We start from the raw sequence: 26,616 nt of genomic DNA, 5'->3' as shown, positions 1-26,616 counted from the left end.
CCCGCATCGGGCTCTGTGTTGACAGCTCGGAGACTGGAGCCTGCTTTGGATTCTGTGTCTCCCTGTCTCTCTGCCCCTCCTCCCCCCATACTCTGTCTCTGTCTCTCAAAAATGAATAAACATACAAAAAAAGAAAAAAGAAATGACAACGCATTGAAAAAACAGTAATTCCCTTTGACGTTTAGCAACTGTTTTCTTTTTCATATTCCCTTCTAGCTCTAGTCAACACGGAGTTTCCATTGATACAGCTGCAGTGATGCCACATTAATACAATCTATCTGCAGAGCGTCAGTGATACTAACAGTGAGCCCTCACTGAGCACTCTGCATATACCAGGCATGGGGCTAACAGCTTTACGGAGATGATCTCACTGCATCCTCAAAAAGACCTTATTCCCATTTTGAAGATGAGGACACGGGCACTTCCGGATGAGGTTACTGCCCGAGGTCCTGTAGCCAGGGAATTGCAATCCAACTCTGCTGACTCCGGAGTACGCCTCATCCTGCCTCTGGGGGCCTTGTCGGTCTGGCCAGCCACAAATCCCAGACTCACTTGTTCACTCCCTCCCTCCCTCCTTACCAACAAGCAATACGATATATTGGTTAAACTGAAGAACTCTGGGTTCAAACCCTCCTCCTTACAAGCTGTGTGACATTGGGCAAGTTACTTAACCTCTCTGTGCCTCTATTTCCATGTCTATAAAATGGGGATACTTAAAGTGCCCATCTTCGGGGCGCCTGGGTGGCGCAGTCGGTTAAGCGACCGACTTCAGCCAGGTCACGATCTCGCGGTCCGTGAGTTCGAGCCCCGCGTCAGGCTCTGGGCTGATGGCTCAGAGCCTGGAGCCTGTTTCCGATTCTGTGTCTCCCTCTCTCTCTGCCCTTCCCCCGTTCATGCTTTGTCTCTCTCTGTCCCAAAAATAAATAAACGTTGAAAAAAAAAATTTAAAAAAAAAAAAAAAAAAAAAAAAAAAAAAAAAAAGTGCCCATCTTCTAGGATTCTATCTGTGATGTGCCCATCTCCAAATGTTCTTGTAAAGAGCGTCTATGAGGACAGCACTTGAAACACACTGGGGACATAGTCATGTCAGTTGTTGCTATTATTATTGAAACAAAAAGAACCTGTACCTACTCCCAGGGAGCTCAGAGTCTCCAAGAGGCCTTAGAGTTTCTGAGTCTCAGATTTCCTTATTCTCCCCCTCTGGCCCTACTGCTTTCGCAGGCTCTCGCTGTTCCCATGCGAAGTCAGAAAGTGCACTCAGCAGACACCGAGGGTTGAGATGAATACAGCTGAAAAGAGGGATGTTGGTAGGGCCCAGAAAGACCATGGCCGAATGTCTAGACCCAAGGTCTGAAAGCCAGAGAGGGTGTGGACTCCATTCTTGTGTCTCTTCTCTTGGACGATTTTCTTATGCATCGACCATATGTGTGATGCCCAGCAGACTTAAAGATACAGAACAAGCCATCTCCTCTCCTCAGGGAAGCAGGTCGTCCTGCGCTAACTCTTCTTGCTCCAGGGTCTGGGTCAGAGTGCCTAATGAAAAGTAGGTGTGCCCAACTCACCAGCAAAAACTTCAGGAAAACAAAGAATTAACTGACTGGGCAGCAAGGATGGTCCTCAGCATCAAGTGCCTTGGAGGCTCAGGATACTGGGGGACTGCATAAAACATGGATTCTGGCTCAGTCATTAATTAGCTTTGTGACACTGGGAAAGTTGACTTAACCCTTCTGAAGATCAGTTTCCTCCTCTGTATAATGAGTTCTAAAAATCCCTACTTTTTTGACAGGAAGATTAAATGTTTTCTAATAAGTGCCTGGAATCTGGTAAGTGCAAAGCAAGGAAGGGTGATTTCTGTTTCCCATCTCTTCTTTGTGGTGGATTGATTATAAATGAGCTGATGTTCTTTCTAAATTTAAAAATACGTAAGAATGCTGTACCTTACACTATGAAGGATTTTACTCAAGATTTTTCACTTACTAATAATAGTTGTTACAAACTACCAGTCACTAAGCACTTACCCTGAGCCAGGGCTCCTGCTTTACACGTCTGAGTGCATTTAAATCCTCATAACAACTCCTAGGCATCTTCCCCATTTTATTGATGAGAAATCTGAGGTTCCACAAGGGGAGATAACTTGCCCAAAGCCACAAGGCTAGTACACGGCAGGGCTGGGGTTTGATCTTCCTGCCTCCAGTGCCCACTCTTCACCACTGTGACCTGAAAAGGGGCCCCCAGGCCTCCATTGGGGAACTCTGTTTCTTTGGCTTTCTCTCCCCTACTAAGCTATAACATCCCTACCGACAGGATCTGGCTCCATCTTATTGTCTACTGTATCTCCAGGGGCTAGGGCACCGCCGGGCACTCAGCAGTGGCTCAAAAGGTATTTGGTAAATGAGCAAATGAGTGATATAGCATGTGCTCAGGGCCCCGCCTTCCGAGCCCTAAAGGTAGCAAGTGCATATTCTAGAAAAGCACATTAGTGGGGGCTCTAGAAGTGTTTCAGTGATCATGGACTTGGAGAAACTGGTCCAAGCTGGCAGGACACTTTGTTGACAACTTTTTTGAAATAATCAAGCCTTAACACAATGTTTCAACACTGCCAATGTCATTACAGGGGCCTTGCAACTCCATTGAAGCTACCCCCTGGGGATCAGCCAGCTAGCTCTGATCACCCAAGGCAACCATCCAGGTCCATTAATGTCAATTTGTCCTAGAGAATGGCTGAGGGCAAGTCAGAATGTGTCTGGGGCTCCATGTTCTAGACTCTTGTGGGCTCTCACTGGCCACATCAATACACCAAGAAAGACCTACCTAGCCACCAAGATCCCTTCTTTATAGCTGAGAAACTTCCAAGGATGTATTAAATAGAAGTAATGTTTGTCTGATTCACTTCAAGTCTGCCATTACCCACATGGGTCAGTGACTAAGAAAGGAAGCGTGGCCTCGGGCTCTGAGTGAAATGGCCCATGCAGAAGTGACTAATTCTGAAGCCACTGCACATCCCAAACAACCACAGTAACCCTGTGCAACCACATGCACCAGAATCAGTCAACAGAAGGCACACGAGTCAGTCATTCAACCTTGCCCCCTGTACCTGGGATCTTGCAACATAACACTTATCTAGGCTGGGTAGGGACTGAGGGGAGGAGGGGCTCACCCCGTTAAGTATGGGCTGGATACCCACAGGCTCACATCTGACTCCTCAGGAGCTCACAGCTAGTATGGGCTCAGACAAGAACACAAGTACATAACTAGAATTCTACCTAGACCTTGACAAGGGCTCCTCTAACAAGGTGCTATGGGGTCCACAAGGAAGAAGTTCCAGGCAGAGGAGCATCCTCTAAATGGCTCTTTATTATTATTACTTATTTTTTTAAGTTGGCTCCATGCTGGACATGGAAGCCTGAACTCCCAACCCTGAGATCAAGACCTGAGCTGAAGGGTGCCTAGGTGGCTCAGTTGGTTGAGCATCTGACACTTTCTTTTTTTTAATGTTTATTTATTTTTGAGAGAGAGAGAGAGAGAGACAGAGTATGAATGAGCGAGGGGCAGAGAGAGATGTGGAAACAGAATCCAAAATAGGCTCCAGGCTCTGAGCTGTCAGCACAGAGCCCGACATGGGGCTCGAATCCACGAACCTTGAGATCATGACCTGAGCTGAAGTCGGACGCTTAACCGACTGAGCCACCCAGGCGCCCTGAGCGTCTGACTCTAGATTTCAGCTCGGGTTATGATCTCGTGGTTCATGGGATCAAGTCATGGTGGGTCAGGCTCTGTGCTGGCAGCACAGAGCCTGCTTGGGATTCTCTCTCTCCTTCTTTCTCTACCCATCCCCTGCTCATGCTCTCTCCCCCTCAAAACAAATAAACATAAAAAGAAAACAGAAGGGTGCCTGGGTGGCTCAGTTGGTTAAGCATCGACTTTGGCTCAGATCATGATCTTGCAGTTCATGAATTCAAATCCCACATCGGCTCTGTGCTGACAGCTCAGAGGCTGGAGCCTGCTTCTGATTCTGTGTCTCCCTCTCTCTCTGCCCCTCTCCTGTTCATGCTCTGTCTCTCTCTCTCAAAAATAAACATTAAAAAAAAAAAAAAAAAGACCTGAGCTGAGATCAAGAGTTGGACGCTTAACCAATTGAGCCACCCAGGTGACCCTAAATGGCTCTTTATCAACACTTCACTTTGGCTAAGCAACATCCTCCCTGTGCCAGGCCCAGGTACAACCAGAGGCATCCCACCCCCAAGACCAAGGGTAATGAGAGATTGGACAGGCAGTAAGAGTAGGCAGGTAAACAGAGGGCAGTGAAGACAAGTGGAGAAAAGGAAGAGGCCTGAACTGGACAGCAGGTGATTTTTCCTGCCCAGCATCCATTCATCCCCTCTTCTGGCAACATCACCACAGCCACCCAACACCAACTCTCGAGCCATGTGAGGATGTGTCCCTGGTCTAGGCAATCAGTGCATTCTACCTTCCTGGCCACAGTGATTACTTGAGGCTGAATACATCCCAGGTTTGGACCAATGATAGCCAGGTCCAGGGGTTCTGTTGGGGAAAGGGAGCTCTTTCTACCAATAACTGGAGCTACAGGGTAACTCGTGAAGCCTGAGAATGAAGCCAGCTCAAAGGAAAGCAGAGTCAAGAACTGAAGAGACAGATCCCTGATGATGCTGTTGTGAGTCTTGGAATATGGCTTGAAGCCTAACCTGGCCCTGGCCTTATCAGCTACATGAGCCAATTAATTTCCCCTGTCCCCTAAGACAACTGGAAAGAGTCCCAGCCGAGGTCTCTCCCATCTGTCTGCTCTTCGGAGAGTATTGTGAAGACAGGGAGACTTTCTTCTCTGGGGTTTTAAAGGTAATTATCTAGTGACAGATTGTCCCTGGGGTGAGAGCCACCATGGAGACAGAGTCCAGCTGGCCTTTCCTAGGACACATATGACCACCAACATCCTTTCCAACAGTATCAGTAACGAGTAATTATAGACTCGTTTACTATTTGTAGTAGCTATTATTTGCCTGCCCAGCATCTTGTTTTGGTGATGGGCTCTGCTGTTCCTCAGCCATGGGGGGGGATGGAGGAAAGCTCATGACCTACATCAGGTTTATCATAGGGCTGCACACCCTAGGGCAGTGATTAATCCAAGAGGGTATGGGACTCGCCAGAAACCACTGAGGACCTTTCTATAAGGATTTTCCAAATTAGAACTGGGGGGAAGAAGCCTCTCTCTCAGGGCTAGTAAGCTGGGAGGGTAGAATCTGGAGCAGTCAGCTGCCATGGGCTCCAATGCATGAGAGAACCCGCTTACAGTAGGAGAAAAGGAAGCCAACACAGACCTGGGAGAGCTTGCTTACTGTTTCCCTGTGTCCAATCTCCCCCTCTCCCTTTTACTGTTAGAATCTCCTTCCTCAGAGTTTTAGCTATGCAGCCAGTGACTAAATTTGCCTCCTCCCTTGTAGCTAAATGTGGTCACGTGACAAGATAGTAGGACCTTGGGTATTTGACGGTTTCCTGGAGCCCACACCTATCTGCGCTGAACAACCTGACTATCCCCACACTGCTAGGTGAGAGACAGCCACTGTAGTTCAGTGGTCTCTTTGTTACAGCAGCCCAGTCTGTACCTTTACTAACGTACAGGTGAAAAAGAAATAGAAAACAAAGAGCCATATTGGGTTTCAGTCTCTGGATATAATTATCCCTGCAATGATAATGTTATTACTTGCAGAGTGCTAGGAACGATCTTTAATGTTTACATATAGTACCTCATTTAATCAGAACCAATTCTACGGGGGTGCCATTGTCATCCCCATTGTACAGCTTAGGGTACAGGGCAGAGAGATTAAGTAACTTGCCCAAGGTTCACATTACATTGCTTCCGAAGCTAACCTTTTCCATGATCTGTTGTGTAAGCCAATAAAACCCCTTTCTTACTTAAACTGGCTCAGGCTCGATTTCTGTCACTTGCAACAAAGCATTCTAACTGGATTTTTATCTAATCTAGCTTGCAGATTCCTCTATAGAGTGCCAACTATATGGTACAGAATTTTAAGACACTATTTACTGACTGCAAGCAAGACACAGTTCCCATGAAACCTGCTCCCATTTAGCTCTTAAACGACCACTGCAGCTACAAGACAGCAAGGCACGTTGCAAGGAGACAGTCTTCTCAGGGGGACACTGGGCTTCCTGCCTGGGGCAGCCACTACTGGATGGTTCATCCCATACCCACTCCCAACCCCCTTTCCCTTGCCTGCCTGAAAAAGCAAAATACTTTCTCAGCTTTCTGAACAGTGAGGGCTGGCTGGATGATACAATTTTGGGCAAAAAAAGGTTTTACAACAGAGAGGAATTCCAGCATAGTGATGAAAAGTATGGGCTCTACATGCAGACTGCCTTGACTCACCATCCCATCAGATGTACAAATTTGAGCATTTTACTTAACCTCTGTTCCTTGGGGAAGAGTAATGGTACCTACCCCTGGTGGTGGTGAGGACTAAAGAAGTTAATAAATGTGCAGAAGTCAGAAGAGTGCCTGGTACATGGGGGAACACTATGTAAATATTAGTGACTGCCATTTTTATCACCTGTATGTGCCAAAGGTGGAACCGCCTCTAAGGTGTATCATTCCGTAGAAGCAGCAAGGTGCAAAGCTGCACGCCTACTGTGTGCTCACAGTTGTATGAATACACAGGCTGCGGTATGCATTCGTATCTGCTGTTGCATGCAGACAGTCTCTGGTAGGACACACCAAAACCTGTTCAGAGTAGTTGCCCCTGGGCAGTAGAATATGCAATCGGGGTTCTAGACTGGGAAGTTCTACTTCACTGCATGTCCCTTTTCCACTAACTGGATTGGGTTTTTGGAATCTCGTACATGAGTTACTCAAGGCTTTTAAAATTGTGTTGAAGAAGCTTTTAAAAGATCCCACTTTCTCTTAATTTTCACTGTTCACCCACAAGATGGGCAGTCAAAAAATTATATGTCAATTACATTTCAATGAAGCTGGAAGAAATAAATTGAAAAAGAAAAATGGACAGTTGCATAAAGTGGTACGCTTCCTTCTGGAGGTATTCAAACACAGGCTGGATGGTAATGTTAGACATGCCCTGCAGGATTTCACTAGCTAACAAGAGGGTAGTTTAGACAGCAACAAAGCTCTGCCAATTCCAAGATCTGCCTTTATGGTGGTACGAAAGGAGAAGTGAGTTGGGGGAGATGCCAGGAAATGACATCAATCAATCAAAACAAAGTAAAAAACTGCAACCATCACAGACTACTGATATCAAGTAGGACGCACAGCAGATGTGCTCCAAGGGCAAGCCTAGTCTCATTTTACCAGGGCACAGCTGAGTAACATGGCTATGTTGTCAGATAGGCATGGGGGGTGACTCCTGGGTCAGTCACTTCTTCATTGTATGAACTGGACCAGTTACCTAAGATCTTTGAGTTTTTTTCTCATCTGTAAAATGGGAACAACATCCACCTTACTGGGTTGGTGTGAACCGTAAGCAAACCAGGGAATGTCAAGTCTGTAGCAGGGCACCAGGCATGCAGTAAAGTGCCCAAGGAACTGAGGTAGCCATCACTGGAGATAGAGAAGGATCACCTTCAAATAATCTTTGAAGTCAATCTTTTAATGCACAAACAAAAAAAAAGACAAACCAGAAAATAGTTTTATACTGACGTAGTAGAGATCATCACATGTAGACACTTTAACCCCACAACCAGATATTAAGTTAGGACAGCTCCTGATAGATCCTTAATCTTCAAGGCTGAACTATCCTACCCTGTTCACAGCAGAATCAGAGCATTGAGCAAAGCCAAGCTTCTCAGGCCTTCCCTTCTAAATCCTTTTAGACCAAGAGGTCAGAGCAGAACCAAGCAGGATTGTGTTATTACCCAAGAGATGGTAAGAACAGCACTGGTAAATTCATTTACTCCTTGGGACTCTGTGCCCACAGAATGATTTAAGAGGCCCCTGTATATATACATGATCGGGTCCAGGTACAAATATTTTGGTCTTAACTGTGACATTTATGGCAAATATAGAGCGGGTGAATGGTTCTAGGTTAGAGAACAATTGTCACAAATGCTACGTCTTCAAGGAAATAAGGCATATGTTGCTGCCTCTAAATACTGTGAGGCAAGGAGTGACTGCCAGACTAGCCCGTCCACGTGGGAGACTCAAACCTGGGTCTTTGCAAAAATAAAACCTGGGTGCTGAGGGCCTCCCCTCTAGTGAAAGCCAAAGGCCCTAGATCAGAATGCTAGAAAGTCTTTTATTCATCACCCTGGGTTAAAAGGACAGTTAAGGTCATTTTGGGAAGGAGAGCAATGCTAACCACCCCTCCCTTGAAGTTTCAGTAGCAAACAGGAATCTGGGCTCTGAAAAGTCACACTTTTTCCCCCCATGAGCAACTGGGGCGACTGGCCAAATGTGCTAGCTCAGGAAAGCCGAGAGCGATCCGTGTGAGCAGCTAATGGCTGAGAGCAGCACACCAGCTCCATGAGCTCCATGCTGGGACAGTGCTGCGCTCGGCGGGCCTATTTCAGCAGGATCCAGTCATCCACGGGACCAAGGGGTGGGAGTGATGGGAACAGATGATTCTGTGTTCCACAGATAATGGTATGGAGTGACTGTTAATAGATAAGGTTTAAGTACAGCATTTGTACACAACGCCTCCAGGCGTTCTGTTATTAAAGTCTTAAGAGCTTAGAACCTGGAAGGATTGAGAAATTCTAAAGAATTAAACAAAACCAGACAAACAAAAAAAGAGGGTGGAAGATATCAAAGACACTAGAGCTCTCTGTAGATGCTGGCTGGCTCACTTTGTCCCCAAGTTCATCTTAGAGCTCAACCAAATTCGAGACACAAGGCAGAGACGTTAGACCTGTGTCAAGGGCAAAAACTTCTGGTAGTAGCTCTTGGTGACGTCAATCATCAGCTCCTGGGTACATTCTGGGAGTTCCCCTGAAAACAGTCCTGGGGAAAGAAAGACCTGATCAACCAACTGGAGCCAGGGGAGGACAGCAGCTCTGATTTCGTTTAAACCCCTATAGGCCCCTTTTCTTTATTCATGAGCATCTAAATCCAAGTCCTCCATCTTCAATGCTAGCAGAGTCATTCTACTGACCACATCTCTGAGATAGTATTTGTGTGTGGGGGGGGGCGAGGGGGGGAGACAAAGAATACAATTCCCTGAATGGATAAATAAATTCCAGGTAAAAAAGGTTATTAAGGCATCTCTGACTCCACTGAAGGTTGTTTCAGGATGGATTTGTCCATCCCCTGGATTCTGGTGTGACACCTACTGGGCAAAGCCAAGGTGAACACCCTTTGAGGTAAGAAGCTGCTCTGCTGTTCACAGAGTGAAACATGCAGTCCCCAAACCTGCTACATACAAGTCGTGGATGGGAGTAGAACAGAAATATCCTATAGAAAGACAAAAAATTGTATTTAAGGATTTCCAGGAAAAGTCACTCCCATATACTATGGGTGGAAGCGTACGTTCATACAACTGTTTTGAAGAGCAATTTTGGAAAATCTAGCAAAACTTTTAAAAGTTCATACCCTGTGACCTGACAATCCAACTTCTAAGAATTTATCCTACAGATAACCTTGCCCAACTGAACAATACATGTACAAGAATATTAACGCAGCAAGGTTTCTAATACTGAAAAACCAAAGGCAACATCTGATGATCCATTACACCATTACTGATGAGTTACACTATGGTACATTTATGCAACGAAAAACATGTAACCATTAAAAGGAATGAGGGGACTCTCCACATACTGACAAGAAAAGATGCCCAAGATACACTGTTAAGAAGGCAAGTTTCCAAACAGAATAAAGAGTGTGAGTCTGTTTACACAGGTGTAAACAGTCTCATACATCTGTATTATGTACACAAGTATACGTATATATGCATATGAATACACATACCTATACATCACACATACAAGAACAAATACATGCACTTGCATATGTAAAAAGAGAAAGTAACAGGTACAATGGAAAAAAGGTCTTAAAAATACAAAATTCTCACAGGAACTGTTTACAAATGAACAGCCATGTTAGATTTGCAAACCTATGTTTGGTCTGCGTAGTATTTAATCTTTTTAAAAAGTTAGCAGCCAACATTTAAAAGTCCAGGGATATCACATAAAAATTCAGATTTTTAGCTCCTCATGAAACATCAGAAGATCTCACAATGTTAGGTTTGTATTCTTAGATAGCTACGACAGGCTATTACTTCAATCACTTCTGTCTGACTCCTGTAGGCAATTTTGGCCAAAATTCTTTCCAGATGGTTTGTCTTTCACTTTGTTCCACTAGTCAGTTTCATGCAGTGGAGCCCTCCAAAAATGTGCCAGTCTTCCTGCAGCCCTACGCCTCTTTATTAAAGATGGAGATTTCCAACAGCAGTTTCTAGATAGTTAGCATGTTTGTGAAACTACTGCAAATGAACATGGGAAGCATCTTGTCACAGTGCAGACCGTACAGGATTCTAAATAAGGGGTCTCAAGTGCTAGTCAAGGCTTTCCCACAAACCAGCTCTGACCCTGTGGACACCCACACCTTTCTATTTCCCCCATCTACGCAATGATCTCTAAGGTCTCAGGCAGCTTGAATCCTCCATCAGAACCTCTAAAACACAGTGCTTATTTGGATTTCAAATATGAAGTGGTGCCTCCCTGCCTCTGCCATTGGTGTCCAAAGACCATAGTTGGTACTAAGGACCTTGAAAAAGTTAAAAGAGATCAAGATATTTCTCTGGCGGGGCGCCTGGGTGGCTCAGTCAGTTGAGCATCTGACTTCTGCTCAGGTCATGATATCACGGTTTGTGGGTTTGAGCCCCACATCGGGCTTTGCAGTGACAGCATAACCTGCTTTGGATTCTGTCTGCCTCTCTCTCTGCCCCTCCCCTGCTCTCTCTCTGAACAATAAATAAACATAAAAAAAAAAAAAAAGGATATTTCTCTGGCAATATGCTTCTCACCTCAGAGCAGATACCTGTTTCACAATCAACCTAAAACAACTGTAAGGGCTGTTCTGATCTGCACTTGCTAAGAATGATTAAGCTTTCCCACAATGGGAACCTCATAAGGGAGAATGACTCAGCAGGGCTCTCCTTCCTACTCTGCAAAGGCAAAAGTGCACCAAACAGCAGAATGGCCAATTTCTTCCCCAAAGAATCTGAGTGGATGATTCTGTACATCTTTGAAACTCACAGTCGATGGTCTAAGTAATGAGTTTTTTAATTGGAAAAACAACTAAACCACTCAGTGGTAGATCTCATATACTCAAATCTCTCTCTACATAGCATCATCCATTTGTGAATCTCTGGGGTGCCTCTGTACATGCTGCATGAGTTCAACCATATAAAACAACACAGAAAAGAGACTGTCTTGGATTGGGGGCAGGGGACATGAGGTTTTCTTCTTCCTTCTGTTTTCCAGTGTTTTCCAAGTTTTCTAGGATGAGAGTGTAGGACTTTTGTTTGCTCACATGTTTGGCCACTTGGAACTCTGAGCTCATGAGGGCTTTACCTGAGGGCATTCTGTCAGCCAAGGTCGAGATGAGATATATTTGCTCTTCTCGGGTGTCCTAGTGCTATCATTGGTCTTAGGACTGTTTTATGTCAACTTTTCAGGTTGGACATTCCTTGGCAGTGTGGGAAGTACAAACCTCCAGCCAACATGAAGCCATAGTTAGAATTCTGTGGACAGACTTTTCTTTTTCCACCCAGAGCCCAGGCAAAGAGAGACTTGCGTCCTTGTGCCTTTTTCCTGTCTAGTAGCAGGTTTATTCTATATCAACTTTTTATTGAGAGCTCACCCTTCAGGAAGATCTCTCCACCATGCGTGAATGTAAGGCTTTATCTCTGGTCCCCACAGCAGTATCAAACCCTAAACCACTCTATTATGAAGATGCATAAACCTAAACATGCTTATGGTATGGGTGTACTTTCCTCTTTGCTTGAAATTTCCTGGTGAACTCAATTACACATTTAAAAAGATACTGGTTACGTTTTAGATAGCATTTCAAGGGAATCTGTCGCAGGAGAATCTTTTAAATGAGCTAGATCAACATATTGTCAGAGACAGAAGTTGCACCCATTATTTTTCTGATGGAAAAAGAACTTGAGCTTTGAATATCAACACCCAAACTTACCTGGGCAGCCGGAGAAGACAGTGAATGGCGGCACCACAGTTTCTGGGGGTAAAACTGTGTTGTCAAGAATTTTGCAGCAATCTTTCAATACACACCGGCGCCCCTGAAATGAAAATCTTGTCACTAAGAAACAGATCAGGAAATGGAGTACAAGTTGTCCGATCTGCTGTGTAGAAAGCTATTTTGTATTTTCTCCATTCCTGATATCATACCACAGACAGGGACAATGGCAAGAGATTTGGCCACAGTTCTCTACTTTGGGTGGCATTTGACAAACAGGAGGAGGTAGGGGTGTTAGTGTGTGCGAGTGTGAGTGTGTGTGTGTGCACACGTGTGTGTGTGTGTGTGTGTGTGTGTGTGTGTGTGTGAACTCAGGGAGGGGGTATGCTAGGGACAGTTCAGGTTATCTTAAGCATTATAGACTGAAATTCAGTCTTCCAAGAATTGTACAATTTCCTTTCCTTTTTCTTTTTTTGTCATTTAGTGGACATCTATCATTTTGCTTGTCCAACATTTGTTCCCCTTTCTTCTGGTAACAGAACCTATATTGACCCTTGGTTACCACCCCCTGCCCATCACAGTCCCCTATCCTAACCCCAAACTCCAAGCCTGGCCATGGCAACTGGTTTAGGGAATGAGCCAGATCAGTCTGATGAATCTGAACATCAGGGCTTTTGCTGGGACTACTGGGAAAAGAAGCTCTTTCCAATGGAGTTTCTAGAGAATAGGACAGATGCCTGGACCAGCTGTGTTGTTTCCATAAGGGAAAAACCTGCCTGAAAGTCTCCTAGAGGAAAGCGGGAAAGAGAAGGAGACTAAGTCTCATGACATCAGTTGAACCCCTGAAGCCATTTTGTGCACAGAATTAGGATCTACTTCTGTACTCTTGGTTCATATCAGCCAATATGTTCATTTTGAAGGTTTCAGCCAAGACTTATGCTTGACTTTATCCACTGCCTTCGCTTTTCAATTCTGCCATAACCCACAGCGTTTTGAGGGCAAGAAACAAGGTCTGGTAGATTCATCCGTTTCATGGGTTAAGGCAAAGGAGAGGCTTCTATATACAGATTAGCATTGTGCCTCAGACTACCTGCAAACTAAATGAAAGTTCTGGTCTTTATTGACTGCATTTGCATTACCAGGCCCTATGAGTTCACTTGTGTTTTGGTCAGTTGGTCTGACAACTGACCAAAAGCACACTTGGCTGACAATGGGGGATTCTTAACTATCAGGACAATGCTAATGTATCCAGATCTCAGATTTTACCAAAGGATATGAAAGCTATATAAAAAATTTCCCCATTACTAAACACCCAAATTGGACACCTAGGTGGCTCAGTTGGTTGAGCATCTGCTATCAGCTCAGGTTATGATCTCAGAGTTTGTGCTTTTAAGCCCTGCATTGGGCTTACTGCTGTCAGCACAGAGCCTGCTTCAGAGCTTCTATTCCCCTCTCTCTCTGTCCCTTCCCCACTGTGTGCTCTCTCTCAAATATACACAAAACATTAAAAATAAATAAATAAGTACCCAAATCATATGTATTTCCAGGAATTTCCAGGTAGATTGTCACATGAGTTTTTTTAAAAAGCTTATACCTCTAAGTCTGAATTTTTTAAGTGACTGCTAAGCTGTCTCTGGCTAGTGGACAATAGCCTAGGCAATACCTGACAATATCTGTAGCTCAGAAACAAGTTGCAACTGTAGCTCTTTGTTCACTCTTAGAAAGTTCTCTCCCATAATTGCCTCCTATTGGCAATTTCTTTTTTTTTTTTTTAATTTATTTATTTTTGAGAAAGAGAGAGTATATACATGCATGCACAAGCAGGGGAGGGGCAAAGAGAGGGAGGGAGAGAGAGAATCCCAAGCAGGCTTCGTGCTGTCAGCATAGAGCCTGACGCAGGGCTCAATCTCACGAACCGTGAGATCATGACCTGAGCTGAAATCGAAAGCTGGATGCTTAACCAAAATGAGCCACCCAGGCACCCCTAATGGCAATTTCAAAAATACAGCAGCCAGCCAGCTCCCCTGGCGATTTCCAAATGAACTCAAAGACATCTTACGGCACCTAAGCTCCTAATAATACAGACTAAGCACATGGGGCACTGAGTGAAATGAAACAGAATATGCTGCATCAGACATGCTACGCTCATATATAGGGAATCTGCAGACAAAGGGTCCTAGAAAAAGAGCACTGTGAATAAAACTTTGCTCTGTGTATCACCAGCCACCACACCTGCTGTAGTAGGCACCTGCCGAGTCCACTAGCTAGCCATTCTGCCCACTCAGACAAATGATGCTTAATCAGCTTTCAGAGCATTCTGGGAAAACTGATCAATTAAATAGCAGCAAAAGTAAAAACGCCAGTACTTCTTAGGCATGAGTGGATTGGCAACAGATGAGGAGGTTAAAAGCTGAAACTACTTCTTTATTCTTTCGTGGTGAACTTTTCAAGGAGGAGTCAAGAACTACGTGTTACCACTATTACAGCTACCTTTATCTCCTTATACAAGTTATTTAGCATCTCTGAGCCTTGGTTTCCTCATCTGTGAAACAGGACATAAAACCAAACCTGCAGGGATGCTCTGAGGATTAGAGATAATAAATGCAAAGCTCACAGTACAATAACGATGCCTGTTAAGATTGCTTGTTAGTCTTTACCTGTAGGCATTCAGGCAGTTCTGATTGACATCTATACCTTCACACATCCAAACAAGAGTTAGAACACCAAATGGGTGCTAGAGGAAGGATCTGTGGGTCATGGGGTCAGCTGGACTCAAAGAATTCCTGCTAGCTCCAAGATTCTAGAATTCTAAAAGAATTTTTCTCTTGAGATTACTTGAGGATTTGTAAAGGCTCAGCAAATAAATACTGCCAATACCCAACAGTGACTATTTCATGAACTGATGTATCGAAAAGTGGCCTAAAAAGCAAAATACAGGACAAGAAGACTAGAATTCCCTAAGCACTGGGAAGAGCATTTGGATCTCAACATTTCAGATATTTTGCTCTGGGGATAAAGGACAGGACTAACACCTAGGCTACTATGAGGATGCCATCACTTTGCTGCAGAAAATGTCAGAAAAAACCCAGCTGTGGGGTGCCTGGGTGGCTCAGTCAGTTAAGTATCCGACTTTGGCTCAGGTCATGATCTCATGGTTTGTGGGTTCGAGCCCCGAGACAGCACAGAGCCTGCTTGGGATTCTCCCTTTCTCTTTGCTCCTCCCTGATTCACGCTCGCTCTCTCTCTCTCTCTCCTCCCCGCCCCCTCTCTCTCAAGTAAATAAATAAACTTAAAAAAAGAAAAGAAAGAAAAAAAGAAAGAAAAAATCTAACCATGGCTTAGAAAACCAACTCTTGTTGGACAGGATGAGTTTCACTATTTTCCCCCTTCAACATCATGCCAAACTAAAGACTCTCTGTCTCTGATACATACAAGGGGACTCCTTTGGAGGAGAATGGTTGGCAAAACAACTTCCCTTAATTATGACTAACCAAGTCAGATTTCCAGAGTCATGTGGCTCTCCACTACATGGTCCATCTTTGCTTGTGGCTTGTGGAATGTGACTGCATGGTTTCAGGATGTATTTTTTAATTTGTTTATTTATTTATTTTGAGAGAGAGAGAGAGAGAGAGAGAGAGAGAGAGAGAGAGAGACATCATGAGCAGGGGAGGGACACAGAGAAAGAGAGAGGAGAGAGAATCCCAAGTAGGCTCATGCTATCAGCTCAGTTCAATTCACGTGGGAATCAAACTCATGAACCATGAGATCATGACCTGAGCCGAATCAAGAGTCAGACGCTTAACCGACCGAGCCACCCATGAACCCCAGATTCAGCAAGTATTTTGATACTTGAGTCTTGTCCAGAGCAGAGAGCTGCCTCTGCATTATTGGGAACAGCCATTTAAAAACATGAAAAGTTCTTGGCTTTCCCAAGAATCTAGAATTTGGGTACAAATTTAAAATACAGGAAACATCTTCCCTAAACCTTAAGGCAGTTCAGCTCCAGTCATTAATATTCTCACCCAGGATGTTCTCCTAAATCCCAACTGAAATCAAGCTCTTCATCTATGAAATACTAAGAAATCCAAATCTGTAAAGCCACGGCTGGATGTAACAAGTGGATGCCAAGGCTCCTATGGACCAGGGTCCTACAGGTTCCACTGAGAAAGGGCCACTTGTACCCTGCACACCCATCACCCTGAACTACTTGCACTTTGCCTAATGTCATCCCCTTTGACCCACTAGACTGTACGTTCCTGGAGGTAAGGCAACAGGTAGGCCATAGAATCGGCATGGCTATTCATGCCGCCTGGGTTCGAATCCCAGCTCTACCACTTAATAGCCCTGTCAAATCCCCTAATATCTAAGGTCTTCAGGCTTCTCACTCACAAATAGGGATAATAATAGTACTATCACCCTTGGATGGTTATGAGGGTCAAATAAGATCATCAAAGGAAGGTTCAACATCATATAGAAGAGGTTTGGTAAAGTTTAGCCATGATTTTTAATGCCTAAAAAACTCCAAATCCAACAATAATTCCAGTAGGCCAGAAACTACTTCTACCCTCCTTGGTCACAGAAGTGGAGGCCCACTGATGTGAGGGACGTGAGCTTGAGGGGAAGGGAGGACATTTAGGCCAGCCAAGACATCATACTCACAATCACACAGTTCTTGCCAACGTGAACGTAAGAGCCAATCTGAGCTGCGTTGACCACACAATCTTCCTCAATAAAGACATGGTCCCCATATGTAAAGGAAAAAATGCAACACTAGAGAAGGGAAAGATGAACAAACAAAAAAAAGTCAAGGTGATGTGCTCTTGGTAGAGGTTTATAGAACTACAGACCATATTCTCAACTTTATCGTCTCGTCTTAATAAGACTGCTCCTAGTAAGGAAAGAACTCTCAGGCTAGGGGAATTCTATAATGTTGAAGATGAATGTGATTACTAGCTCAAAATCAGAAATATTAGACCAGGCAGTGTGCAAAGAAACAGCAAGGCAAAAGGAGCAAGACCTTCCAAGCTAAAAGAGCTGGCACCAAATCAATGAATGTTTTGGCTCATTCCTGCCTCCTTGAAAATGCTCATAGGTCACATTTTCAGTAATCTGCTCTACAGGGCTTTCAAGGAACTGACATCAGGTTTTGAGGATGTATTTTCTAGCATTCAGCATTCCAAACATTTGTATATTCACTGATTTTCCTGAATGCCTACTATATGCCAGACTCTACGCTAGGGACTGGAGATATAATAGCAAGCAAAAGGTACATAACCCTGCCCACGAGGAGCTTGCAATCAAGAGAAGAGAGATTAAATAAATGATTATCTAAGTAATTAATTACAACTGTGATTAGTGCTACAGACAAAAAGCACCAAGATATGAGAGTATACAATGAGAGTATATAACTACCTAAATTGGTAGTTGGTAAAGTTTAACTGAAGTGATACGTAAGCCAAGACTTGAAGGATGAGTAGGAGTCAGGAGGCTTTCTCCAGACTTCTGACATCATTCCCATTCTCTAGGATTCCTCAAATGTCATGGACAGTGTCTAGGATCGCATTTACAGGTAACTTCATACATTGGGATATAAAATATTTGGACTGGAACTAAAATAAAGTAGTTGGATGCTCACTGGCTCTTTCTAGTCCGTGTTCTATTTTGTCAGGAATATTTTATTGGAGATGGTATCTGTCCTCTGAGGACGTATAATTTATTTAAATCTTCCTTAATCCATTCGTATTTTGATCTGCACCCCTTGTGTGACAATGAATTCCTTGATCTCATCACAGTTTACAACAGAACCGTCATTTAATTTTAAATTAAAAATTCCAGGGACGCCTGGGTGGCTCAGTCAGTTAAGTGTCCAACTCTTGATCTCAGCTCAGGTCATGATCTCAGGGTTTGTGAGTTTGAGCCCTGTGTCGGGCTCTGCACTGACAGTGCAGAGCCTGCTTGGATTCTCTCCCTCTCTCTCTGCCCCACTCCCACTCATGTTTTCTCTCTCTCTCTCAAAATATACAAACTTAAAATAATTAATTAATTAAAATTCCAAACCTGATATTCTTATCTGGTTCTATTTTCTATTATCTAGTTCTGGTATTGAGATATGTGGGACGGGAGTGGGGAGAATCCACACACACTCTCTCTCTCTTTTTTTTCATGTTTTTTATTTTGAGAGAGAGAGAGAGAGAACACACACAAGCAGGGGAGGGGCAGAGAGAGGAGAGAGAGAATCCCAAGCAGGTTCCATGCTCAGCACAGAGCCTGACATGAGGCTTGATCTCATGAATTGTGAGATCATGCCCTGAGCCGAAATCAAGAGTTGGAAGCCCAACTGACTGAGCCATCCAGGCGCCCCCAAACTCACTTACTATTCATGTGTTGCTAGTTACACTTTTGTACTTATGTATTTCTCATGGGGACTATTCCTCATTTATATATCCTTCCATTCACCAATAAACCCCATGTTTATTATTTATTCTCGGTGCTTTCCTGGGACTATATCCAGCCCAGTAATGCCATTATCAGAAGGGAAAGTCAACAACTCCAACAGAGTACCTGTCACAGTATGGAACCACAAAAGGCTACCAAGAGGTTTTCTAGTTTTCCCCCAATTGCCTTCTGAGCTAATGAGCAAATGTTTTCATGTGAATGACTTACAGACTCCCTGCTCTAATTCCTGTATGTAATGGAAAGTCTGAGTCTGACCTCATTCTGAGGAATGCAGGATCATTTCTGCATGTTCCTAGGTATTACAGTCTCAGTTGGTTGCTCTGTTCTCTGTCCTCCCTAACCATGTACATAGCCTATGGCAGGAGCGTGACATTATGCATGTGTCTATCACATTACACTATCATATTTTATAGTAGCCATCTATTTATGTAATTGTTTCTCCCACTAGGTTTTGAGAACTTTGAGGCAGGAATGCGATTTCACCCATCTTTACATACCCAGCTTGTATCCTAGTGACTGACATAAAAAAGCACTCAGTAAATGCTTGCTGACTTAATGACATGCAGACGGTGCCACAGGTAGAAGCCAGGAGGGAAAAGAGGGAGAGGCAAAAACAAAAAAACAAAAATAAACCAAAGCCCAAAACCAGCACATTAGGCATAGTGGACAGTTTTCCTGCCCTGTCCATGTCCTTTCTTGGGCAATCCTTATTCTTGGGCCCACAGTGGGCCTGACCTGACCCTGCCCTCCGGGTCACAACTGTTAAGACAGGGGTGGAGCACTCAACTCAAGCTGAGCCAATCAGATTTCCTCTCCCAAGATTCTGGAATAAGACCTAAATCCTTGGTCGGTATCCACTGAAGCTTAAATGGAGAACAGATATAAGTTAGGGGCTGAGGCAGCAAGGTTGGCTTCATGAGAAATGGGGGAAGACAAAGCCAATGTACAAGAGAGGGGAGGGAAGCAGAAACACAGAGACAAGTACAAATAAGAAACAGTATAACTTCAGTAAGAGAGCGACAGACCAGTCATCGTGATTCTGTCTAGCTGTCCAGGCACAGGCTCTAGTCCCTTGTGAGGCCTGGCACCTTCTCCTACCCTGAGATTCCATTAAATATGCCCCTGTCTCTTTTGCCAGAATCCCCCTTGCTTTTTTTTTCTAGGCTAGTGGATTCTGTTTCTGGGAACCAACCAACAACTAAACTAAGACCACACCACCAGAGTTGTGTTCATCAGAGTGAGTCTTCTTTCATGTCCCAAACAATAGCACAGCCTGCTCTCACACCACACCTCAACACACGAACACACCACCAGTAGCAGATTCTTGCCCAAGACCCAAACAAGGTAATTAAATTGCATACCCTTTGCTGAATTTCTTGAAAGGTGGCCTTATGACACTCCGGCTTTCACAACGCAATGACGTCCAACTCTCACATTTGCCAGATCCCCTCGGATAATACAGTCATTCATCACAATGGTCTACAAAACAAAGCACATTTAAAAAATAACTACCAGTACAGCTGAAAACACAACAGAAAAGAGTAGGTAGCAAGACACCTACTGAAGTTATGTTTTGATCTACTGAGAAACGTGTTCTGGCAAAAGGGATAACTTGTAAGGTAAAAAGAATGGCCTTCATAACACTGATTTAGTTGAAGAGGTTCCCAGTATATCCCACAAATAGGACTCACTGAATAAACAGACGTTTGCTGAGAATATGGTACCCCCCGAGTTCACTTACCTATTCAGGTTCACTTGGTTCCACCTGTCCCCAAGCCTGACCTGCTACCTGCTCAGTGAAAGTCCAGGCTGCCCCTACCTTTGTCCGACCTCCCAATACTACTATCTTCAACTTCATGCTCCCACTAGGTAGAACCTACTGAGTTTCTGGTTCCTCTTCCCAATCTAGACTCAGATGAAGTGCTACGCTGCAGGTATATCCAGCTTCCCCAAAGATTGCCTGGATGGGCTGCAGGGTGGATAATGTAATCAGAGTTTTTTTGGGGGGATTAATGCCCCATGCTTGTAAAAGTAGGCATTCTTGAAATGTCTTTTGAATAAATGAATAAAATAGGGTAAAAAAAAAAAAAGTGCATATGGCTGTAGGTTCTAGCCAAAAAAGTAAGCAAGGGACCAGTCCTTATGTATGCTGAGCACAGAAGCTTAGGCTTATATCCCTAGAGGATATAAGGATTCAATGAAAGTTTTTAAGTGGAGGATTAACACAGTGAATCTTTGGTTTAAAAATCTACTCTGAAAACAAAGCCTAGAATCTACATGGAGGGAGCAGGTAAGACTGGAGGAAAAGTGGCCCATTAGATGACTACAGTGGATTCAAGGTAAAATGAAAGAATGTGCCTCCTCTATGACAACAGCTGTGCATGAGAAAAAGAGAAATAAATTCAAGTAGGAGGAATCTGATCAAGCCTACCAGATCTACTAACTAAAGGGCAGAGAAGGGCATGAGACTGCATTCAACAACTTGTGCAAATAGAACTGGCCAATCCAAAACTTGAAATTCTACGGCACAGTGAGCCGTTTCCTTAACATATAAGTAGCATGGGGAGAAAAAACAGGCTGGGGGAAAAGAACTATTAAGATTTAAAGGGCCCTGAGAGGGCATCTGGCTGGCTCAGTCGGTTGAGTGTCCGACTTGGCACAGGTCATGATCTCACAGTTCGTGAGTTCAAGCCCACATCGGGCTCTCTGCTTTCAGTGCAGAGTCTGGAGCCTGCTTTGGATCCTCTGTACCCTTCTCTCTCTGCCTCCCCTCTCCTGCCCCCACCCCCGCTCATGTTCTGTCTCAAAAATAATAAACATTAGAAAAAAAATAAAAAATAAAGGGCCCTGAGAAATATATCAACCAGAAGCAATGTGTACTTGGCCTTATTTGGATCCTGATTTGAATAACCAACTGTTAAAAGACATATTAAGACACTAGAAAGACGGAACATGGACCGAGGATTAGATGATATTAGGAAATTACTGGCTTCTTAAAAAATATAAGGGTACTCTACTTATTTTTAAAGTCTTTAAATCTCAGTAATACATATTGGAATATTTATGAGTGAAATAATACAATGTGTGCAATTTGCTTTAAAAATACCCAGCTCCTCACCTTGGTCAAAATAGGTATGGGTTTACAGGACAGGTAAAGATGAAACAGAATGTCAGAATATTGCTAATTGCAGAAGCTGGTGAATGAACATATGGAGATTCATTATATGTTCTCTCCACTTTTGCACATGTCTGCAAGTTCCATAATAATACTGTTCATCTATAAAAAGTAATGAGCTATAAGTCCACTAACGAACACAACATGGATAAATCTCAAAACATTATGCTGAATGAAAGAAGCCTGACGACAGAGTACATGATTGCCATTATAAGAAACTCTACCAAATGAAAAGCTAATCTATATTAGTTTTACACCAGTGGTTACCTGGAGCCAAGGGTATGGAGGGACTGACTACAGAGGGGTCCAAGGAAAATGAGGGTGATGGAACATTTTACACCTTAATTGTAGTAGTGGCTGCATAGGTGTATGCATCAGTCAAAACATGTCAAACTACACACTTAAAATGGGCACACTTTATTATATGTAAATTATACCTCAATAAGATAATTTTTCCTTTATTTTTTATTGTTTTTTTCTAAATATAATTTATTGTCAAGTTAGCTAACATACGGTGTATACAGTGTGTTCTTGCTTCAGGAGTAGATTCCCATGATTCATTGCTTACATATAACACCCAGTGCTCATCACAACAAGTGTCCTCCTCAATGCCCATCACCCATTTTCCCCTCCCCATCATCAACCCTCAGTTTGTTCTCTGTATTAAGAGTCTCCTATGGTTGGGGTGCCCTGGGTGGCTCACTTGGTTGAGCATCCAACTTTGGCTCAGGTCATGATCTCAGAGCTTGTGAGTTCGAGCCCCGCATCGGGCTCTGTGCTGACAGCTCAGAGCCTGGAGCCTGCTTCGGATTCTGTCTCTCCCTCTCTCTGCCCTTCCCCCAGCTCACACTCTTGTCTCTCTCTCTCTCCCTCTCAAAAACAAATAAACATTATAAAAAAAAAAAAAAGAGTCTCTTATGGTTGCCTCCCTCTCTGTTTGAAACTACCTTTTTCCCCTTCCCTTCCCCATGATCTTTTGTTAAGTTTCTCAAATTCCACTAGGAGTGAAACATATGTCTTTCTCTGACTGACTTATTCACTTAGCATAATACCCTGCAGTCCCATCCACATTGTTGCAAATGGCAAGATTTCATTCTTTCTCATTACCAAGTATATATAAACATCTTCTTTATCCATTCATCAGTTGACAGACATTTGGGCTCTAATACAGATAATTTTTAAAATGTTCCATTATATGGGGGTGCCTGGGTAGCTCTGTCAGTTAAGCATCTGACTCTTCAGCTCAGATTGTGGTCCTAGGGTCACGGGATTGAGGGATCAAGCCCCATGTTGGGCTCGCTTAAGATTCTCTCTCTCCCCCCCTCTGCCCCTCTCCTCTGCTTGTTCGCACTCTCTCAAATAAAATAAATTAAATTAACCCCCCCCCCAGATTTCCAGTTTCTTTTGAGAAATCGAGCTCTGGAAATATAGGCCTATATTCCCACATGGCAACAACCACCTTGAGCTTAACTAGGACCCCAGATTCTCCACTTTACCAGGCCCGCCACCTCTGTTGTTGGCACCCAGTCTTACTTTAGTCATCTGATCTCTATCTACCCCGGTAGAAACTATGACCCTGATATAAGGGCTTAGGAAAATAGAAATTTCAAATTCTGAAAGGGACAAACAAAAAACTAGAAACAAAATAACTAATAGGACAGGATAAATGGAATTGTACACAGCAGTGAAATACACAAACCACAGTAAATCTTAGAAACAGAGGAACAATGGTACTTAGTGAGTGTGATATGTGTTCCCTATTGTTATTATTCTAATGACTGAGTTTAAAAAAAGTAAGTAACAGAAAGCCAAGTAAAGCTAAACTATCTACATATGTATATATGTATAGTTTACACAGATGTAAACATATATATATGTATATGTATGTATTAATTTACATCCTATAATATGGAAGAGTCTTGAAGACATTATGCTGAGTGAATAAGCTAGACAAAAAAAGGACAAATATTATATGAATCTTATATGACATATCTAGAAAAGGCAAATCCACAGAGACACAAAGTGGATTGAGGTTATTAGAGATGGGGAGTGAGGAAGGAACTGGGGATTATTCCTCAATGGATACAGAGCTTCTGTACGAGTGATGAAAGTTTTGGAAATAGATAGTGGTGATGGTTGCACAGTGGTTGTACATATCACATTTTATTTTTTTTTCAATATATGAAGTTTATTGTCAAATTGGTTTCCATACAACACCCAGTGCTCATCCCAAAAGGTGCCCTCCTCAATACCCATCACCCACCCTCCCAACATATCACATTTTAAAAAACAAACCTTCCATACAAAATCACAGAAAATGTCCTGAAATTAGCTAAGGGATTTCTAAAAATCCTCCACATGAGTGTTCTAACTCTGTGCAGAAACAGTGTGTCTATAATTACTAATCATACCTAATTACTGAACTATATTTCTATTAAATCTCATAGTATGATGAGCTAATGGAGACAGTAATTGAGTCTCTACTGAAAAAATCTGTGATTGTTTGATTACAGTGAGACTACTTTCCCTCTGGAAGTTAGAGATGTAACATTTCAAAGAAAATAGGCAGGAAAAAAACCATGGACTTCAATGTCTGTCAAGCTCAAATATATCTTGGTATTTTCTCTGGTTCTGAAATGTCGTAATATTATTCCCATGTTTATACTCCTCTCTGTGCTATTTCAATTTATTCAGACTACAAGATTCTCAGCCTTTCATGTTCCATTTTGCAAATTTGTTTCATAGTTTAGCGTCTTTCTCAAGTCTCAAATCAATTTTAAGAGTTTCAGTTAATACTGAACTATTATTAGTAAACTGTTAATTATTTACTACTACTTTATAGTTTCTTTTTTTTTAAGTTTATTTACTTCGAGAAAGGGAGAGTGGGGAAGGGGCAGAGAAAGAGAGGGAGAGAGAGAGAGGGAGAGGCGCAGAGAGAGAGAGAGAGAGAGAGAGAATCCCAAGCAGGCTCTGCACCACCAATGTAGAGCCCAATGCAGGGCTTGAACTCAACTCACGAACTACAAGATCATAACCTGAACCGAAGTTGGATGCTTAACCGACTAAGCCATCCAGCAGCCCCTACTTTATAGTTTCTACACTAAAATATTTTGTTGCCTATTTATATTTGTATTTAGTGGTTAAGGCACACTACAGCACTTTGCAATAATTTCAGTTCTGGGTGCCACTGTATTTTGTTCCTGGCATAAAGAAAAAAGGCTTTCTGTTGCCTTCTTTCATGGAATCTTTTTTTGTATTCAACAGAATTTGGAGAATGAAAAAAGGAAATTTTTAGTAAGTTTTTTTTTAATGTTTATTTATTTTTGAGAGAGAGACAGAGCGTGACCAGGGGAGGGCAGAGAGAGAGAGGGAGACACAGAAGCTGAAGTAGGCTCCAGGCTCCAGTTGTCAGCACAGAGCCAGACACAGGGCTCGAACCCACAAACTGCGAGATCATGACCTAAGCCAAAGTCAGAGGTTTAACTGACTGAGCCACCCAGGGGCCCCCCAAAAAGAGAATTTTAAATGCATAGCAACAAATGGGAGATGTGGTAACATATTATCTGTCCTGCTAATGTGATAATTAGTGGACAGAAAGCAAAAGTATGCATCCTGGGGCTGGCTGTGTCTCTTACCTTGCCATTGAGAACGATGTTCTGACTTCCACACAACACAGACTGGCGACTAACTTTGTTTCCAGATGCCTGAAAGGAAAGAACAGAAAATAGGGGTGAGAAACTAAGTGGGTTCTGGGCTACAAGTTTCCATCTGGAAAGCTCTCGTATTGGAGAGAAAAGTACTTGAAATGTGATGTAGTCTTCAACGGAATGAGTCCGGCAAATTAACAAAGCAAGGATGGATTAGGAAACTGAAGACTCCAGGAATGGATCCAGAATTTGGATGTGGTAGGTCTAGAGCCTACTAACATTAGAGACATTGATTCAAGTCTCAGTTCTATACTTACAGCCCTAAATCCAGGATAATGACTTTACCCATATCAGAGGTACAAGAATTCAGTAAAGAAATAATAATAGCAATGACGACTGAGCACTTACCCTACCTGGTGCAATTTACACGATCATGTATTGACTCCAAAGAACCTAACAGTCTTTTAGCACATGGTAGCAAAGTACGACATATTAGCTTAAAACAAACAAAACAAAAAACAAAAACTCTGAAAGGCCTGAAGCCTGGAATTGCTGTTAGTATTAGGGTGATGAGACGTATCCTGCTTTCTGGAAAGCATTTTATCTCTACGATGAAATCATGAATAAATTTAAAAAGCCTAAACTGGCCATGCAGGGAATAAGTAACAAAGCTGAGCCATTCACGAAGTGATCCTATGTAATCTCGGACTAAACGCCAAAGCGACCCGGGGTGGGGCAGGGGCAGGAGGGGGGCGCCAGCCTCAAAGGGACGCAGGCTTGGAAACGGGAGAAAGATGCCTGGATAAGCCCACCGTCTCGATGTACTCCGACTTGTTATAAAGCAGCTCGCCCAACTCCATTGCCACCAACTTCTTTCCGCAGCTCCCGCTCCTGTCAAAGCCGCCAGCCGGTCAGTCTGACTGGGATTCGGACTACTTCCGGCCGCTCCTCCACTTCCGCCCTGGGCGTCCGGCGCTCTCATCCGCAGCTCGGCTCTCCTCTAGGCGGCCCCGCTCCCTTACTCGGCCGTCTCCGGCTGCTCATGCGCAGGCTAAGCGGTGGATGTAATTGGCTGTGGGTGACGGCGCGCCAAGCCCTCATGTGCCACCTGGTAGCGCCCTGGGGAAGATCCCGGGCGCAGAGTTTCCTTCCCGGGTGCCTCC

The 26,616-nt window shown here is 43.5% G+C and overlaps 1 protein-coding gene across 1 annotated transcript; it reads right to left on the bottom strand.

Moving 5' to 3' along the window:
* Positions 1-7,610: 7,610 nt before the first annotated feature.
* Positions 7,611-26,420, bottom strand: DCTN5 (dynactin subunit 5). Its single transcript, XM_030301023.1, is given in 8 exon segments — positions 7,611-8,980; positions 12,176-12,278; positions 16,835-16,923; positions 16,926-16,945; positions 19,993-20,035; positions 20,038-20,110; positions 25,442-25,510; positions 26,266-26,420. Coding segments are annotated over 8 exon segments (543 nt in total). The 5' UTR covers positions 26,314-26,420; the 3' UTR covers positions 7,611-8,882.
* Positions 26,421-26,616: the final 196 nt, after the last annotated feature.

The sequence above is a fragment of the Lynx canadensis genome, chromosome E3 (genome assembly GCF_007474595.2).
Source record: "Lynx canadensis isolate LIC74 chromosome E3, mLynCan4.pri.v2, whole genome shotgun sequence".
NCBI lineage: Eukaryota > Metazoa > Chordata > Mammalia > Carnivora > Felidae > Lynx > Lynx canadensis.
The sequence above is the reverse complement of the archived record's forward strand: the minus strand, read 5'-3'. Positions and strand labels throughout refer to the sequence as shown.